The sequence below is a fragment of the Battus philenor genome, unplaced genomic scaffold (assembly GCF_028537555.1).
Source record: "Battus philenor isolate CCGP_79_NKW_IND1 unplaced genomic scaffold, ilBatPhil1.0.hap1 SCAF_2, whole genome shotgun sequence".
NCBI lineage: Eukaryota > Metazoa > Arthropoda > Insecta > Lepidoptera > Papilionidae > Battus > Battus philenor.
The window spans coordinates 13,163,233-13,184,273 of NW_027181682.1; the positions used below are offsets into that span (position 1 = coordinate 13,163,233).

Genomic DNA, 21,041 nt, shown 5'->3' on the forward strand with positions numbered 1-21,041 from the left:
TTTTGTACAAAAATATATTAGACGTTGACATTTGTACATATTTTATTTTTAATCTGTGTATTCATAAAACAGAACCGGAATGTCAATTTTATTATGACGTTCACCTTTTTACACTGAAAGAAGTGACGAATTGAGTGTTTATTTCTTACATTAATTTTAAAATATGGCTGCTGAAATTAAGCCTGCTCCTCGAACTCCAAACGATAGATTTTCTACAACAAAAAAACCAGCACTTTTAAGTAAATTAGAGGGTTGCACTGACGATGTTAATGCTGCAGTCGTTATACCTGGCGAAGATGGAGTTATTAGCGTTTGTGATGATAAGTAAGCATGTATTTAATTTCTTTTTTTTATTAGTAATTGGTTGGACATTTATATTATTGTTTTAAACTTTTCAAATATCTGTAAGTTTAATAAATTAAGGTGAAAATTTTTTTACCCACATGAATTTCATTATATTTTATACCGGTGGTAGTTTTTTATAAGTGTAATATTTTAGTATTATTAAGCGTTATAATATGTCATCAAAAAATTTAAAGATATCATCAAGCTGTAATGAAAATATTTTGTTTTGTAGTCTTTAAACCATGTCATATATAGATTATTTCATGATATAATCAGTTAATCTTTGTTGTTACAGGACAATCAGAGTTTGGCTGAAGCGCGATTCTGGTCAGTATTGGCCAAGCATCTGTCAGTATATGCCATCTGGTTGCACATCAATGTTTTACACGCCTGAAACCCGTCAATTGTTTATTGGGCAGGAGAATGGTACAGTTTCAGAATTTACACTAGCAACAGACTGCAATAGAATAAATCCTGTAAGTATTATTTTAGAAATTTTTGATTAATGCTTTATCTTGCTATCTTTAAAAGGCATGTTTAATTAATGAATCAAAACATTTGTATAAAACACTTTTATCAGAAGAAAAAGCAAGTATGTACAGATAAAAGCATACCTATATGTAATGATAAGGCACTGTCTGTACTTTGCTTTTTACATTTACATATACTTTGCAAATAACAGGGAGGTCTAAAATGATATTTTAAAAAAATACATTTATTTATGTTTCACACTGTTGTACTTTGAAAATTACTCTATTTCTCAAATAATATGTGAAAATAATATTGCAAAACTGCATAACCAAAAGTAAGATGTTAACTAAACCAAATTTATATTTGATTTACATAGAGTGGTTAGAAGACTACAAATTGCAATTATAGGTTGTGGGTTTGATTCTCAGGCTACAGTCTTATATAATTCACACTTTGTGCATAGATTGTATTGTAATTGCTCACAAACAAATTTCCATAGATTGGGCAGCAGCATCCTCCGTGTACAATAATACCACACATGATTATGGTATATCTTCCTATATCTTTACAGGATAGAATAAGAATACAGGAAAAGAGTATTAGACAATATATTGACATTTAGCCTTCTGCATTTATCTAAGACAATGTGGGACAATTTATAAATATATCCTTACTTTAGATTATGGTTTAACCAGGTGAAATCTCCTATATTTTGTACACAAACCTATGAGTATTCTCAATTTGTTAAAGTAAAAATGTGTACTTATTTTTATGAAATGTGAATGAGGTTATTTTAAAATTTATGGCTTCAATATTATTACACATTCTACTCTATTCTACATATGCTATAAGGTCTTTTTAACAAGAGGTTCTGTAGAAGGGTATAGATTTCTGCCACTAAGTGTAAATATTCTAACCTTTCTGAGGTTTAGTTTTAAAGATGCCCTGCTCCATGTATAATAATTGTTTTTAAGTCTCATATATAGTTGTTTACTGTAACATTGTTTTATGTAGAGAACATAGCTTACCATTAGGTAAATTTTATTAAAAATTGATTGACAATTTTTTTTGTACAGAGCCGAGAATACTTAGCACACACTGCACGTGTAACAGCTGTAGTCTTCTCCTTGAGTTGTGAGTGGGTGCTTTCCGTGAGTAGAGATAAGTTGTTCGCTTATCACTGCAGTGAAACCGGCCGTCGTGTTGGTGGTTATTCCTTTGAGGCATGGTGCACCGCTTTACAGTATCCTTTACCATAATTATTAGTTGTATGGCATTAATTAAGAGCAAATGTATCAATTAGGATAATTTTGTTGCGAGACTGTTATTAAAATTAGTATCAACATCTGTTCATCATCATCTCTTATCCAATTAATGATAGTAATATTTTTAATTTTTGGGTAAAATTTATAATGATGAGAATTTAGAGCCTAAAGTCTCTAAGTGGTCAGCAAATCTATTTCGAGTTCTTATGGGACAATTCTATTAGTGTTGGTTGACAGTAACAGCAATCAAATAGACAGAAGTATTAAGCCCAAGATTTTGGTACTTTTAACATTGTAATGGTTGATTGTTCGAAGACAGTGGAGAATGGATGTTTCTAAAGAGTCTTATTTTTTTTATACTTTTTCCCTCATCCATTTTGGGACAGAGATATGTACCTTCCTATTCTTTCTTTTTTCGCTCTTTCATCATATTTTCTATCATTCTCTCAGCATTCACCCAAATTACATTCACGCACCGGCTCCCATTAATTACATAACCTGCCACCGCAAATAAAGTGTGATGGCTTTCCTCCTCCAAACGGGAAGTGATGCTAAACTGGTTCTATTAGGAATATTTGGGAGAGGCCTATATTATGTAGACGATGTACTATGGCTGAAATGATGATGATGACCAAGCCCAAGTTGAGGTAAAAAGTGTAATGGTAATATTAGTAATGTTTGTATGTTACATTTATTATAAGTATAAATTTGATGATGTTAGAAGGATCTATCAATCAATTACAGAAATCTGATCTTTTTAATTACATTGGTTAATTTGAATTTATTAAGGAATGAAATAATTCATAAAAATGTGTTGTGATAAATTATTTCCTAAACTTGTGAATCAGATTCGACTCTCAGTCAAAATACGCATTTGTCGGTGATTATAGCGGACAGATAACAATGTTGAAATTGGACAATAATGGTGCAACTTTAGTCACTACATTAAAAGGACATACAGGGTGAGCTATTTTTAATATATGTTCTTTCCTCAAGTAATCAGTATATCACTTATCTAATTTATATAATGTAAGAAATACTTATATAGGATTGATTGTATGTGTGAACCTTAAAGGGGTAAATTCAAAACTCAATTTATAGCAAAAAGCTTTAAACTTGTGTACTTATTTCCAATCACTCTGTACAAGGTGATCACTTTGAAATATGACACATATTTTTTTTTCTCTTGGAATACGACAGGCCAATAGCCTCTGGCCTTGCAAAATCTGCAGGGGCAGATAGTAATTAATAAACATTTTTAATATGTAATAATCCAATTTTTGGTAATTCTAAAACCATTGATTTTAGGATAACACATACCATACAGTTACAGATAGCAAACGAAAATACATTCACCTTTTTAAAAGTTTTACACTTTTTACTAATCTCCCTGTATATTATTATTTAGACTGTATTTATATTTCTAATTTTATCTTTTAATTCTTTGGTTCTGTAAAAGATTAAAACAAAGCAATATATATTAACAGGCTAAGATATAAAATATATAAGATTAAAATGTACTAAATAACAAAATAACTATTGTTTTTCAGATCAGTCCGCGTTCTTAATTGGGCCCCAATACCTCAATTACTGTTTAGTGGTTCTTTTGACCAGAGTATTATTGTGTGGGATATTGGAGGACAAAAGGGAACAGCTTATGAGTTACAAGGACATAGGTTAGTTAATTTAGTATATCAATTTAATAATTATAGTTAATATTATCGTTACCATGGCAATCTTTGGGTGAGGCATATACCTTGCAGTGAAGATCTAGCCATGGTATGATGATCATATTACACAAAATACATTTAACAAGTAATTTTCGAAAGTCTATGATGTACCTTATAGATTTTATTTAAGATTTTTAATGTCAATATTATTGGTGAGAGCTAAGTGGTTACTTTCTAAAGTCTTATCCTCTGTTTTTTATAGTAATAAAGTTACGGGACTTTGGTATGTGGGCGGATGTGAGCGTCTAGTGTCTGCGGGTGAGGACGGCGCCCTGGGTGTCTGGGAGATGGGTGTGAAGAGGCGCGAGACTCCTGCATGGCGAGAGGCGGATCTCTGCCAGCTGTGTCGTGCACCATTTATATGGAACGTCCGAGCTATGATGGAAAAGAAGCAATTAGGTAACACCAAGTGCATTATATACTATACTAATAGGTGGAAGATAGAGGTGACTTTTTTACTAGTAATCTTTGCACAGGTTCTTAAAGTTATGACTTCATGCATGATTGATTATAAGTGTAATAGCTTTATGGGCTCAGTTACTTACTAATAACGTATGGTATACTCATCGGAACAACGGTTCAGAAATAATAAATAAAAAATTTTATTTTTCAGAGTGAAGAGTTTATACAGCTGATTGAAAATAGGTGTAAAAGCTTTAAAGCATTTTGCATAGAAACGGGCAATGAATTTACCTATATGCGTTTTGCAGTAGTACAAAGTATATGTGGACAAATAGTAAACAATAATTTATTTTTATTTGTAGTAATTAAATTAAATTTTGTAAACACTTTTTCTTAGTATATTATCAGTGCATTATTTATTATTTCTTAAAACCATTAATTTGATAAGGTGTACCATACATTAATTGTCTCTTGCTTTTACATCTATAACCAATCACCTGTATAAAGGGGCTTACCTTAGCCTTATCCTAAAACCCAAGATATAAGAGTTTGCAATAAAGGTGCTGTATCTCTTGCCCTATCCAGATGGCTTCTAGCAAGATAGTTCTACTACAAGTACTGCGATGCGTTGTTGGTGATGCTGGGTAGCTTCTCAAGTTAATGTGTTATATTCAGGACTTCGGCAGCACCACTGTCGCTGGTGCGGCGCTGCGGTGTGCGGTACCTGTTCCCCGCACAGGCTCCCACTGCCAGTCATGGGTTTCGAGTTCCCACAGCGTGTCTGTACTGTCTGCTATGATACACTACGCCATGAGCCGTAAGTAATACAAGAAAAATACTAACTTTATTAATTAGAGTACAATAGTTAGATTGTAAAAATATACAAAGATCTCAACACTTGTCGCCTCATCTGTATATCTTCAGTTCATTGCTAGGCAAGTTCTGAATAATGATCATACTGTTATTTATTTTCGGTTTTCCACATTTCTGATGGATCCACAAATGGATAGACTAATTTATGACATTATTTAACTTTAACTATGAAGAAAATAGAAATATAAAAACGAAACATATTAGCTACAGGTAGTGATATTAATTATGCCATAAGATAAGATACCTTGTTAAGGTCGTTTTAAGACTGGATGCAGGCGGCTTTCAATCGGTCCTATTGGAAATCTAACAAGACCTACCGCCAGCGAACGTATTACGGCGGAAGTGATGATGAGGAAGGGTATCAGTGTGACATGGAAGCGTTTCCAAACCGTAAAAATTATTTTCAGCCGCGAGTCCCTGGCTTCCTTCCACGACATGAAGCACGCTGTGGCGTCTCTGTACGTGGACGAGGCGACGGGGCGTATGTGCACGGCCGGCAAGGACCGCGTTATCAAGGTGTGGGACGTGAGTGTGCTCCTGGCGCCCGCACCCAAGCCTGGAACCAGCGACCAGTAGCCGATCCAAACCAGCTCTTATTCCTATCAAGCGAAAGGTAGAAATTCCATTGTTACGTAATTCGAGGTGATGGGGGCACACTATGTTTATGCTTTCCCAGCTAGTGCAGTTTTATATCGTTGTGATTAAAATGTTCTATTAACTGTTATTAATGTTAATTTTACCTTATTTTTTATAATTGTGGAACCTTAGCGCGTTTGGTGTGTGGTGACTACACTATAAGGGATTAGGAAAATATTATAATCGAATTATGTAAGTGTTTTAAACATAGTATGTAAAGCTGTATCTAAAATATTTGCTTATGGTGTGCCTCAACTAATAACCAATATTAACCAGCCTCGGCAAATGTTATGGCTGCTTAAAATACTTCAATTTAATTTATAAATATAGCAAAATAATTATTTGATTGGTTTCAAAATGGTATAGTGAGGATATAAGCTATAACGCGTTTTTGATTTTTCGTCCTGAAAAAAAATCTAGTTATTTTAGGCAAATGCTCATAAAATAATATGTGCTTAAATATTTAATCTTGAACTGTTGAGTCAATACATTAGCAAAACTTAGATCTGTATGATGCGTATCTAGACAAAATATACAGCTACATGTAAAATACACGACAATATTCTTTCAGAGAGATCAACTTAGTAAAGATGGTTTCAATTAACCGTCTTTATTATTGCACCCAACTCTTTTTTACAAGATACGTTTCTTACAAAAGTGTACAAAAAAAATGGTGTTTTTTTGGGATATGTTCAACAATTGCGAAATAATCATGTCAGATGCAAAAACTCATTTTTTTTTCAAAAACACCATGCAAACGAAGTTATAATGAAATCCATGTCACATAAGTATTAATAAAACAAAAACAATTCAATTTTATTACCAAAAATATAGTGGAGTGTCAAAGTTTAGTCCATAGGTAAAACAATTGAAATTGGGAACAAAAGTTAATTTTGTGAAAATGCTATTGTCAGTAAATACGTCAGCCCAACTGTTGGCTTTGAAGAACTTCGTATTCCCCCAAATATAGTTTGTTGCCGTTTAGACAAGTTTCTGTAAGCAATGTCAAAATTAGAATTAAAAAAAGAAATAAACCACCTTACTTCAAAATTGTTTAAAAGAAGAACGTGCAAAAAAGAGTTAGGTGTAAATTGTTTTCTTTTAAATGTAGTGTAATATTTATGGTCCAATGGAAGAGTTTTTGTAAGTTTAATTTTTATTCACCTATTGTATAATAAGACTGATGCTTTCAGTATAATAAATGGTAATGCTGAGATCTTAATGTTAACTCTTGTGGAGCATGTAAACCAAAAAAAATATCGCATTATTTCTTTTTGTATTATTATGAATGACACATTTATAAGCTGTCAACACTAAATGTCATATTCAAATACGGCAATAATTTCAATTGTCAAAAATTGCTGTCGTGTAATAGAATTATATGAAACAAGATTGTAAGTAGATAATTTACAAAAAAAAAATATTGATACAAAGTTTTAATTACGTTAAAAATATAAACTATACTAATGTAAAAGAGGCTTATAAGGAATATTTAATTAAAAATAAAACCGCAAGCAAGTATTGCGTGCAGTATGTTAAAGGAATTAAATTAATTTGCAAAATTTAAATGTTTAGATTCGTTCACAAACCTTATCTCGTGTATTCAAGCGTCACTTGATGTTTTATCCCAATAATTATTTAATAAATCGATTTCCTATTTCTTCTAAGCCCTGGACAATTTTTTCTTCATTTTAAATTTTCTAGGTATGTTAGTAAATTTGTTGAATGGAATGGAATCGCTGTATTTTATTTGCCATGAATAGTTTAAGTCATATATATTATTAAAATATTACATAATTCATATTTTCAAATCAAGAAATGGAATTTTGAAAATAATACATATTCCAAAAGCGACGACTTAATGTACGTGATCACGATGTAGAAATTTTGTAGAATTTATCGTTTTAATTTGCGATTAGTTGAACGAGGTCTTATGTATGTTAAAATTAATTTTGATTTTTTTTTCAAATTCTTGTTGAATTCTATTTTAACTTTATAACAAACTATATTTATGTGAAAAAAAAATAAAAAATGATACGTGTTCAGAAATATTAACTTTTTTTTTTCTTTTCAATTCAGAATTTAGTTTGTTCGTAAAACATTCATCTAAATATAAAAATATAGTAATTTGCCAATGGCAGGACATTAAATCAATAAAGGTTTGTGGATGTCAGTTTTAAATAAAAATGCCGTGTTATAATTTGATTAGCATTTAAATCACTGATTGTGGTTATAAAATTCTTGTGAAGAGAGTTCAAAGCATCCTTGATCGCAGTTTCCAAGGCGAATGTAAGAGGCTTTTCATGAATTAACCACATTTTTTGTTTTTTTGGTACATGCTTTTTTATTCTATGGACTCATTATTTGAAATATATTAAGGTTAAACGTATCCACATTCATTTAACATTTACACCTTGTACATTAAAACTGGTATAGTGTTCTTGCTAAATTGTCTTTTAACAAAATATAATGCAAATCTCACTTGTAGAGATGTGAAATGTGTATATTTTTGTATGGTATATAAAAATTAAGTATAGCGCATATCCATGAATAATGTAGTCATTGCTGCTTGCTGAAAATAAGCTTAACATACAACTATACTGTTTTAAAATTATATAAACAATTTTCGTATATATTATTTTTAAAATTTTAATTTGACTGGTATATGTTCTCGATGGTGTAAAATAGTAGCATATGATGACTACATTATAATATTGGTTTTAATTTAATGCAATACAATAAATATAATACGATCTAAATGTTTATTAATATTAGCATTGGTTTATACCTGTGTAGGTTGAAGGCAGTGTTGGCTCTGAAAAAAAAATACTATCTAATGTCGTAAAATAATAATTTATTATGGAAATTTATTTAATGTGATGTATTTCAATAAAAGCAGACATTATTTTATGGTCAAAATTTTCAACAAATTCAATTCGTACATGTATATCTTTCATTTCAGGTACATGTGTTCAATTACAGATTTAATTGGGTTATAGTTTGAAAACAACGTATTATTTCCCACGTTCGCAATGAGTGACTAGATATAGTCAGTTGTAAGTGTAATAAATTGTAAAGAACAAAGTATATCTCATATATCACTCTTATAATTTTGAATTCTTTACCTATCAGAGGAAATTTTGTTAATAATAAAAATCTTATTCACGTTTTATGTTACATAGCCAGAAGTTAACTTTCTAATATTCAAAGAATTATTTTTATATTATATTGATATTTCTCTCTTGTAATTTGTAGGATAAAACTGGCGGGAAAATATCCAGTTTCTATTGTAATTGTTATATATATGTTAAAAAATATAATGCGTCATTTCGGTCATACTAAAAAAAAATACGATTTTTGATATCTCTTAATAGATTCTTTTTCCAATTATTTCTAGGTTATACTTAAATTTAACGATAAAGCTGTATTAAAATTATTAATAAACAATATTAAATTTAATATATTATCTATATTTTGAAACTAATAGTGTATTGAATAAGCCATCAATTATTTGTTATATTAATTTTCATTAAATGTTATTTCTGGATATGTTAATAAAAATAAAGCGTTCATTTTAATATCATTTATTTATAACTTCGGAATGAAATTGTATTTTAAAATACTTAGATGTTATTAAAAGAAAATATTTTTTTATTCACCGAGCTTTATTTGTGTTTGTAAAGTTACACTGTAAGATATAGTCACTATATAAATATTAAATATGTGTTGTATCTACATATACATAGACCGCTTAAAGTTTATATGCCAATAAAGGAAATGAGAATAAACTGCTTATTATTAATGGAGTTTTGAAAATGTATTTGATTATTATTTGTTGTGAAACAATACTGCTCATAAAATATCTATGAATTTGGAAAATATCAACCAAAAAAAAAAATAATATAAAATATCATGAATGTCATTTTATTTGTTTAGAACGGTTCTATGAACATATTTTATTTAAATTTATTTATGACAAGAATATGACATTTCCTTAATAATGAGTTAATATATTTAAATTTAGTAAAGAAAAAAGAATATTGAAACTCAATTCAAAATTTAAATTTAGAAAATCAAATCTAAAAAGCGATTGTTGCGCATCAATAAGGATATATTCTTAGAAGATTAAATTAGAAATGAGCATTAGCTATTGAATAAAATCTATAATAAATGGATACTAGTTTAAAATAAAAGAAATAATTTACTTATATAAGTACAAACTAAAATGATCAAAAAGTCGACCATTGGAGGTAGATAAAATGAACTTAATTCTTATAAACTAGGTTACATTTAAATGTCTACCGTTAAGCAACGAGACAGAATCTTCTAGAAAGAATCGATGCTGCAGAAATGTTACGAATATTCACAGCCTTATAATTCAGGTACGTCGTGTTTCATATCGCGAGTCCTCTGGGCTTAGATCCACAGGTACTGTGGCGTGCACGAGAAGTCTCTGCCACAGCTGGTCTTTCATCCAGGACATGAATATTGGCTTCTTGGTACACATATTTGTCCGTTGAACACTTGTCCAGTTGGACAGTTCAAGTAAGTCCGCTCGCCGAGTACGCAGAAGTAGTATCTTTTGCATTCTGTGCCCTGTTGAACGAAGAAACCATCTTGCTCGCAGTATCTCCCGCCATTTTCAACGGTTTCCTTCCGCTGCCCGCCACACTCATGTTGAGAGGGCTCTACACACGCGTGCCCATCAAATATTTTTCCACCCAGGCATGACAGTGTTGCCAATCGATCGCCACCTTGGCAATAAAAGTATCTGTAAGTAAATAAATGAAAATTGAAATATCGTGCTTCACTTCCGAAAATCAATTAATTTGCGGCACAAGTTTATATTTAATTTAAAACATTTTAACTATAACGGTCATTAATTATTTAACTGACACAAAGCGTAATCATTAAATATATATACATATAAATAAATAGACCAGTTGTAGTGGCAGTGGGCAAACCACAGGGCTGTAATTGAAAACATGGATCTATAGGGCAGCGTAGAAACTAGTTCAGGGAGTTGGAAGACGTTGAAGGCATGCCAATTCCTACTGATTCTATTGGAAATCTTGGGGTAGAGGCATATGTTCATCAGTTCACAAGTTATGACTGAAGTGATAGTAAACATACCTGTGGCAACTGGTTTCAATCTCTGGGTGATAGCCATCGATCAGCCCTAAGCATGAATAGTCTTCAGTAGGGCATAAGTCAGGTCGCGAGGGCACACAGCTTTCGCCGTCGAACACAAAACCTACTGCGCAAGCATACACTGCTTTCTCCCCGCCGACACAGGCGTAGTAGCCGCGACATCCAGTATCTCCGGCGCGGTAGCGACCGTCCGCCCTCCCGTAGCAAGAGTCACGGTCGAGGCTGGGACATAGATACCGAGCTACCGGGGAACACCTTGCTCCATCGTAAATAAGACCATTCGGGCACTTGAGTACAGTCCTCTGCGAGCCTTCACAGTGGTAATAATTGGTGCAATTCGATTCCAGGTCCTGATAAGTCCCACTTGGCATACCCTCGCATATTTCAGACTGTACCGGTCCTTCGCATGAGAATATTTTTGAAGAAATGCACTTGACACCGTCGAAAACTAACCCAAGATCACACGACCCCCGGGCAACAACTCGTTCTCGGCGACAATCATACCAGGACATGCAATCTCGCCAGTCGCGGTACCGTCCGTCTGGTCGGTTAAAGCAAGGGCTGCGAGCCGGCGGCGGGCAGAGGGCGCGGCTCACTGGCTCACACCCGCCATTCGAGAACAACAATCCTGATTCACACACTCCTCTTCTTATTACTCGTCCGGCTTCACAAACGAAATATTCACGACAGCCCGTCGAGCGGTCCGCGTATGCGCCGTCGGCAGCCTGGTGGCACAAAGAGGAGCACACTTCGTCCGAACAGAAATCGGCGTCACCGGCCGGCAGAGGGATTGCGGCGGAACGCGGAGGTGGACACGAGTCCACGCAGGTCCCGCCCGGGCACGACACTACCGCACGCAGTTCGGCTCCGCGGCACACCATAGTCCTCCGACACTCGTGAGACGAGTCCGGGTAATCGCCGTCCGTCAGACCAGCACATAGCGGCTCGTAGCATGTCCCAGCGCCGCGCGAGCACGCTTGTCGATCGAGGTCAAACCAGGAGCCCGAGGGGCATGAGTGATCCACAGCTGTGCCATTTTCACAGCGGTAGTAGTGCCGGCAAGCAGTTCCAGGCGTAGCGTAAGCCAACGTGTCAGCAAGAGTACACACGCGACGAATGCACGGCGAGCGACGTCGAGGTACGCATGCCCCTGCCGCTTCGTTGAACACCCGTCCGGGGCCGCAGGTGTAGCGGCGTCGAACCGTTCCCGACACACATCGCACGTATTCCCTGCATCCCGCGTCGTAGTCAGCGTAAAGTCCGTCTTGAGCGCACGAGATAACTTCTGCGCCTGGAACGGAAATCAGAACAATTTACCACTTATATTAAACGTTGATTATTACCGACTAGTCTCTCACATGTATTATTTACATTCTAAAACTGAATGACTCATCATTGTGTATGGTTATTATTTAAGTAGTCGTTGTGATAGACACCTACTTAAAATTATTTTCTTGATTAAACTTCAATGTATATTCGTGATGTGTTGGAGACTTACAGAGGACAGGGTTATTTCATAATACTCACGAGCGTAGCGCGCGATCGCTGCGAGGGTTAGGACTGCGCAAAGCGCGTACACATGCGCGTGCGCAGACATGTCGGCTGCGACTGAGCCGGCGGGACGAGTGCGCATGACGCGGCCACAGGGTTCCTTGACATTCGCACGCCCCCGTCGTAACTTGATCCCTGTGGTGGCCCGGATGCAGCCTCGGAGCTAGGAATCTAGACACGCCTTGTTTTGCCGAACGCCCGCTGTTTGAGTGAAAACGTCCGCCGATGAAACGCGGTGACCCTGAACTTTACCATCGCTGTCAACTGTGAAAAGACAGCGGAAAACTGCCAACCGAATGAAATTATTTCACTTAGTAACCGGATGAAGAAGTTTAATTTTCATTTTCAAACACGTTATATCTTTACGGACACCACAAACATAATACAATACAAAGGTTATTAACTAAAGTAAATAATCTAGAATACATGTTTAATAAAATTAAGGTACGAATATACAAGGTTCCCAAATAAGGCAATGCCTATGCCTTAGGAAACTATTGCATCAATAAAAGATGAAAAAACATAAAAATATAACATATAGAAGTATCCGCTCTTGTTAAATTCTTGATCGTCCAGAGTAAGCTGACTGGTTGCTATTATCGCATAGCATTATCTGAGGGCGTATTTTAATCCGTTTGTCAGCTTTTATTTGGAACGTTAAGACGAGCTGAGTACACGCACTAGTTTTTTTTTTCATATTTATGTATAGAATTGCTCAATTACTATTCCGCTGACGCATCCGTGAGAAACTTTAGCAAAAAAACGAGAAAAAAGCCCTCATCGTATCAAAGCCAACGAGTACTTGGTATTGAGATGAAATCTCGGAGAATCAATAATGATATGTGAATGAAATAGTTCTTTATATACAGGAAAATACATAATTTTTTCCGAAGATTTTTTTAAAGTTTTTGAATAAAAGTTTCTGATATTATTTTTGATTGAATATAGGCCTCAGTATATGGTGCTACATGCTTGCCTATAAGAAACCTATTTACTCTTGACTTGAAAACTTCCAAGTTATGGTTAGATGGAAACATCGACGCCGGTAGGTTATTCCAAACCTTGGCTGTTTGCTCTATTAAAGTATTAAAACGCTCAGTACTAGAGTCGGAGAGATTTCTGCTTTGTATGGATGTCGGCAATCCGTGCGTGTTGTTATCCAATGGAAGAAAGGAGATGGAGGAATTAATTATTGTAACTCCAGCACCCACTCTTTAAAATGTAGTCTATAGAACAATGATAAACTGGCAACTTATCGCAGATGCTCCAAGCTTAAGATTTAATAAACGAAATTAGGTCTACAATCGCAAAAGATTTATACAATTTGCCAATGTTAGAATGTAATAGAACGAGATTCAAACGTGAGTCCTGTAAGGCAGAAATTTTTATATATGCAAAAAAGTTGCATGTATACTACTATGTTATGTAATAATAAAAAAATGATTAAATCCTGCAATATGTTAAGCGGGAAAATATTAATCGATTAGAAGATGACAGTACTGAATTCTGTCTGCAAAATATATTTGTAGATTCTATTTGGTTTGGACATTTCTCTAGTTACATTCTATGTAATTACTTTTTTCAATAGAGATTTGAGATAATCTGCCAGGGTGAAAGTTTCTGTATTTCTCAAAAGATATACTTTTAAATAATTATATTCTGTAGGCTCGCTATGTTTTTCTGCATCGTTTATTACCGGTGATTCATATAAAGTGCGAGCTTTTCTGGGAACGAATCAAAACAAATTTACCTGTTTCTGTTACGTAAGACAAAATTTAAACCTGTTATTAAATTTATTATTTCCGACTGTTTCTTAATTACATAACCTTTTGCAGAATCCTTTAAATAATAAAAAAATGTAACTTTTTAAAATTTTGGTATATTTTACTCATTCTTGAAAACAAAAATGTTCGGAGTCTAGTAAAGTCTAAATCGAACCCAAAAACGCATAGAATAGACTTCCATAAGAACTACACGAGACCTGTTGAGGTAATAAATACCTAAGACATGAGAAGAACAGGCAAAAGAAACTAAGCAAGAATTTTTTTTAAAAGGTTATTAGATAAAATATTTAAATATAATAAAATCATTGAAATAGCCTAGAGGCGAAAAAATCATTGTCGAAGTGTCTTCAGTTCTTTACGGTGTATTATTAAGTTTTAGCAAAGATTGGTTGACAATTATTTAAACTTAGAAGTAGGAACTTTTTTTAAATTATGTGGAATCTTATTGTAACAGAGTAATGTATAAACTGTACGTTTCTGTTTAACGAAAATATCAGTAGGTTTTTAATACAATGTCATACACGTATCGAGAAATAACAGTCGATATTTATTTTTTTTGTTTTTTCTCTGAAATACATTTTACGACTCAGTGCTACTTGTACATTAATTCCCTCAATTAGACACAAGATGAGATCCGCATTCATAGTTTTTATACTGTAAATACATTCCGTCTATGTGCGAATGTGTTTACCAGAATGACTTATCTTAATGGGATTCCACTATGGTGTATTATGTTACCTCTTATTTACTGACGATATTGCGTGTTTATTACATTTTGTTTACAAGTAACAGATAACAAATAATAATTATAGTTTAAAAAAAAATATCTGCGTACGTAATGCCAACCTTGTGCACGCAAACTGAAATATTATATAATATGATTTGCTAATATTTTATTAGCATATAGCATTTACGTACTTATTTGTACGAGTCAAATATTATTGGCAATCAGGTTAGATTTAAATAACGTTAAAAACCCAATTACACAACTAATATGCAAAGTAAACCAAATTGGTCTCGAATTCGGCGGGAATACCGGGGTTGGAAAAACCTGCGCAGAGGATATTTCGTTCTGTAGCAGTTCATTGGTTAAAAGGTCAAGATTAATTAACCACAACTCCGCAATTATAAAAATCATTTCATACAGGTATAAGCAAAAAACTTATATACTTAATTAATTAAGGTTAGTTATAATTGATTAGCAGATTAATTTGTTGGTTTAGGACTGTAACTAGTAATCTCTGTCTCGGGTTTGCATTCCGAGAGGCAGCAAACGGTAAATTTTATATCATTACTACTCTTAGAACTATATTTGGAAGATACGTATAATCTACTAATCCGTATTGGAAACGTATGGATTCTGATTCGTATTCTCGCTATAAGAAGAGGTGCTTTGTTTAGGGAAAATATTTTACAAGATACCCTCAGGGCAGAAGAAGTTTATGTAGAATTCCGAGCCACTAAAATTCCCTCGGAGGTTGTCCTATGTGTTGTTGGCGGGCCTTGGTAACTCTGCTCAAAACGTTTTGCGATGTCAAGTCATAATTTGAAAAACTTGCAAAATTTTGGAAATTATTTTCTGTTGAAAGTTTGTGGATTTCACAATTCGCTATGAACTACATGCGTTTGACAGTTCGCTTTGGTCTTCGCGCCTTCGACTTTGTCCTTTGATAGCTGTATATGTCAGTACTTATCGATCACAAAATCGATTTAATAATTTCACATTTAAACAATAAATTATGTGATTACTCTATACTATTCTAAATTGTTTTATTTTTTTATTTGGATTGCGACAGGCCTTTATCTTTTTATAGTACGTAGTTGTTCATGGCAGCTAGTATACAATAATGTGACACGACAAAGATGAAAGTGCCGGCGACCTAATTCTAGGAAAGAATTATCGTACATCATAAGTGTTGTTGGCAGATGCGACAGGCGTATAATTACATAGAGCATTGTCTATCGAACTCTAAAATTTATTAAAATAAAATATGTGTTAGTTCACTATTCGCCGAATAGTTCTTACGATCTAATATATTTCTATTAGGTCAATTACTAATAGCATTTCAAAATAATATTGTTTCACACTTGCTACTTTTTTAAATGCAACTTACGTGTCTGGCTTAATTCTATTTTGCTGCGTAAGTATATTTCACATTTCTCTCTAAAAAAGTATCAAATACAATATGCAGTAATTAGGTTTAGATTATTTTATAACATACCAGCTATTCAAAGGTTTAATAAAGTACCCGGCATTAGATTTGGCATATTGGAAATTGTAGACTTAGGTCAGATATTCGCCAAGGTTTTGTTACGTAAAGCGTTAACTTTTCCTATCGCAATTACAGATCTAAAGGAGCATTGTACCTATAGATAAAGATAAATGCTTTAATAACCTAGCAGACTTTAGCCGTAAGTCTGGTTGATGTGCCAAATCAAATGCAGGGTAAATACCGTGCTGGTACTGTCAAGTTCTTCCGTCGGATATAATATCTTTAGGTCAAATACAAGATTCAAGCAATTCATCACGTGAGCCTTGTGCGTCTAGGTAGAAGTAACAAGCTTTTTTTCTTCTAGAACATTCTGGTTATATTCTCGATATTTTTCTTCGTCGTTTGTGAGCAATTATAAAGGAACCACTTTTACGCTACCTCCTTGACAAGCTCTCGGTCCAACAATGAGCCATAGAGAAGGCTGCGCCGTGTATTTTTCCACGAGATATAATCCTGAATTAGGAAATGCGTAGATGGACGAATGTAACCGACAAAGCGTAGAAAATGTTGGCTGGCAAATTGCCACTTGTGCATTGGGCAGGTCAGATAGCGAACAGTACTATTGGCTGCTAGTGCCTTAAAGTTATGAAGTGGACGCCATGGACCGGCATGTGCAGAGGTGAACGTCCACTCACTGATGACCTTGTTCAGGTCGCCGGTAGATATTGAATACAGGCCGCTTCCATCCGGTAATAATGGTGCGGCTAAAATGATGATGATTATCAACGGTTTATTGTAGTTTCAGGTTCTTTTAGTAGTACGTAGATCTTATTAACAATTAATCAAAGAGTCGTGAATATGTGGTTCGAGATCAGGCGTGCACGCGTGCATTCTACGGCAAATACGGATAAGCCATCGACGTTTCGTACAAGGTCGTTCAACTCACGTAACTTCTTATGACAGGTAGTTAGTCAAAGTTCATAACATTGTAGTATACATTGTACGGACAAACACGTGTTATAGTATGAACAATATATGAACAAGTTTACTGTACAAATAGTATCCGTTTGTAGGTTAGTCCTGGTTAAGCGTGAAGTTACAGGTCCTAGGTTCTCAAGGCAATCGATAACGGAATGTATCTTAGTTAATTTGTATCCGTATTGCTAGCATTACATCCGAAACTGCTTCTGTATTTCCGTGAACAATGACGGAACTATTGAGTATGGAAATAGGTGTGCAGTTATTAAGCTAGTTTGTTTCATGAAGTTGGTGGTAGACCTCTATTGCAAGAGGTCGTTTATCATTAGACTAGTCTGGTTTAAGAGCAATCTTGATTTATTTTGATTCATTGTTGTTAGTGATGAATTCTTCTGAATCATGTTGATTTTGGTCGGATTTGAAGTCGCAGAGCACTGAAGTCTTATTACCTTGACCTGTTCGTTTTTATTAAACAAGGGCTCCCTTGGGAATTTCATCATCATTATCATTACAATTTCAGCCATGAGTCGTCCACAGTTGCAAGCAGTCCTCCCCCATAGGTTTCTAATGGGATCGATTGGAAGTGGCCAGCTTCCAGCGTCCTTCAACGACCTTAAAAAGGTCGTCTGTTCACTTTGTGGGTTTTCAATCCAGAACTTAGCCATAACATAAACAACCATAAATAATTCACCGGATCTGAGAGCACCTACTATAATTATAACTCTCGTTATTTGTATTGATTTAAACAGTATTTTTGTAAAAAGATTTTCAAAAGCCTCTGAAGAGGTCACTTTTATAGTTGAGTAAGGCACGTCATTTTATGATTTGAGTATGAGTTGAGTATAAGTCTCATGTATAATGTTCTCTATTCATATCGATAATTTTATTTTGTTCTCGATCAAAACATTTAACAGTGGCCTTACCTATTTTTATGAGGACGCCGTAATTTTATGTCACGAACGAAACCGAATTGGTAAATTAAATTAACAATAGAGTAGGTGGGAAGTCGAATCGGGACCGAACCTAATAAGGATGAGCATGACGTTTATATATCACAAAAATCTAGTAATTTATGTAAAGTTATAATCAATGTACCTAATAAAAATAGGATATTTTATCTATAAAAGCGGTTAAAAATATTTTTATGTTTTTAATGTCAACTGAATAAATTGACGATAAAAAAATAATTATTATATAATTACTTATTTTTATTGTAATTATAATTCTGATAATAATATGGATCATAATTGTACCACAAATATAGGATCCTTGCTGAAATAAAAACAATTTATTATTATTTATTTATAACTATGTACACGCTTATAATGTTAATTTTAATGGAACCAAGTAGACGGTTCCTTGAGAAAAATTGTGCAGTAGGTATGTAATAATCAAACTATTTTTTTTAAATGTCACTGTTAGAATAGTCCTTCGGTATATGTTATAACGGAAATGTTATTTATAGTATACGTACCAAATTAAAGTACCTACTGAGCTTAGATAGACTAATAATTTCAATGACATTGAAAGTTTAAAGCAAAAAATAGTCACCTTATACTATCTTATTATATAAATATCATTGCGAATTGAATTGATTGGATACACGGAAGTGGGTCAAAATCGATAAGTCGTTTAAAAACTGTACAACTAACGAGGCAATTCATGCTGAATTATAATATAGATTGTACAACCGGTTTGATTTACGTGCGCTTTGGTCTAATTGCTTGTTCGTAGGAACGATGGTGTTGCCCGGTGCTTAGGGTAAATAGCTTCAGAGTATATTAATCAAAAGATTATTTACGTTGTACCTCAATTGAATACGAAATGATACAGGATGGTTGGAAATAGATGCAATTATAGCTCATTTGCTGTCAATTACTGTATACACTATTCGATAAATAAATAGTTTCATAAATAACCTAATGATAACAGAAAAAGCGTTTTAAAATGTCGGATTAGCATTTATTAAATTTAATTAAAATTCAATGTAATCACTTCATAAAGGGTCATTGCAGATAGATGTAAATGCTTGTATATTTATTGAACGAGTCATATCGTTACAACTGACATAGCTTATTAGAGTATTTTATTAATATATTCATGTTACTATCAATATAATAAAATTTGATAGAAAATAGAAAAAAAAACTACGGTAGTTCCAACAGCGCCCTGGTCTGCGAACAGTAGGCTATTCAGTAATTGCGCAGACATTGTTCAATATTCGAATCCAAAATATGTAACCACGTGAACGTTGGCTACAACCTTGATATACCACTGTACCAGACCTTCTCAAGAAAAAAATCGGTAGCAGAATATTTTGTCCAGTTGACCCGGCAGACGGTCTTAAACCTCAAAGCATTTAACGGTCTATAGCGCTTGAGTAACGACTTGTATAATTTAGTAAAAGTCATCAATTACATTTTTTCATGAATCTAAATTTTAAATGTATTTGGCTATTAAAAATACCTGTAATAAAACGCTGATGTGACTCGCAGCTGGGAGAAGAAAGATTCGTATCAAATAGCGGCAATCCCTCTCCCTACAGTATTGCTTAAAACATTGTAAACAAAACACTGGAGATAAAAACTAGATTTAATAAAAAAAAATCTGAGAAGCGTCCATAAAAACTCAAGCAAGATTTTTTTATGGTCACTTTTACAATATCCTTAACACAGTAGTAAAGCAATACATTCCCAAGATTTATTATCATAATATACAACAAGTACTCATAGTTTCCAAGAGGTAGTAAAGAAAATATAAATACAAAGCTTATTATTAAGACAAGATCATAGCATTATTTTAATGGAATGTGACGTTATTGTTACTTTTATGTCAAAATGTCGAACGATTACGATGAGTCCTATTTATTTATTTTTATTTATTTACTATGAATGTCAACAACATAAACATTTATATTCAATTAACTATGATATCTCTTTTAACTAGCATTTATAATTATAACAGATATAGCTACATAACATTTGTTTATTATTTAATTTATTTTAACTGTCACAGAGTATACAATAAGAAATGTTATTAAAAGATTAAAAATAAAATCAATATTTTAATTCTTTATTAGTGTGAATCTTTAATAGAATCAGAAAATTACTTGATGCTGCTTTATAAAAAAATCTCGTATTTTTTGGAACACAACCTATTCTACTTGGCACAGTTTACGTTATTTTTATGAGTATATAAGGCAGCCACGAACATCCTTTTCTTCGCCCACTAATATAAGATAATCACAATATTATGCAACATGACGTATCATATTAATAACATTTCGAACGTGTGTCATTGAAACATTTCCAAATGTACAAGACCAACCTCATTTTATATTTATAGTAACTATAAACAACTAATATTTTTTATACGTTTATGTTTTTTCTATTATAAAGTAACATAAAAAATTCAAATTCAAATTAAATTCTAAAATCATTTATTCTTAATTGTATAGATTAACATCTGTTTTTTTACCCATACACCACTATTTAATTTTGGACTTAGGTTTACATTTTTAATATGCTGTTTATTTCTTTATTTTAAAATCGTTGTCAAATTTTTTCACAACAGATTTTTAAATTTATTACATTATCTCTCAGTTTTTTTAATGTTATAAATATTTTAAGAATACATATATTA

At 33.4% G+C, this 21,041-nt stretch overlaps 2 protein-coding genes across 3 annotated transcripts; one reads left to right on the plus strand and one right to left on the minus strand.

Annotated features, from left to right (window-relative positions):
• The first annotated feature begins 91 nt into the window (after positions 1-91).
• On the plus strand, positions 92-9,371 carry Wdfy2 (WD repeat and FYVE domain containing 2). 2 transcript variants are annotated; one of them, XM_068764737.1, is made up of 9 exons: positions 92-324; positions 641-821; positions 1,893-2,059; positions 2,930-3,043; positions 3,632-3,757; positions 4,014-4,210; positions 4,889-5,030; positions 5,494-5,699; positions 8,685-9,371. In XM_068764737.1, the coding sequence occupies exons 1-8, from the start codon at positions 164-166 to the stop codon at positions 5,660-5,662; spliced, it is 1,257 nt and encodes a 418-aa protein (XP_068620838.1). In that variant the 5' UTR covers positions 92-163; the 3' UTR covers positions 5,663-5,699; positions 8,685-9,371. The 2 variants fall into 2 exon arrangements, with proteins under 2 accessions (XP_068620838.1, XP_068620837.1); XM_068764736.1 differs by lacking the exon at positions 8,685-9,371 and having other exon boundaries at positions 5,494-6,379.
• A 595-nt stretch (positions 9,372-9,966) lies between these two features.
• Positions 9,967-12,470, minus strand: LOC137921962 (zonadhesin-like). The gene is made up of 3 exons (XM_068764768.1): positions 12,401-12,470; positions 10,856-12,164; positions 9,967-10,493 (listed from the first exon to the last, which is right to left on the minus strand). Exons 1-3 carry the CDS (start codon positions 12,468-12,470, stop codon positions 10,193-10,195), a joined length of 1,680 nt encoding a protein of 559 aa, XP_068620869.1. The 3' UTR covers positions 9,967-10,192.
• Positions 12,471-21,041: the final 8,571 nt, after the last annotated feature.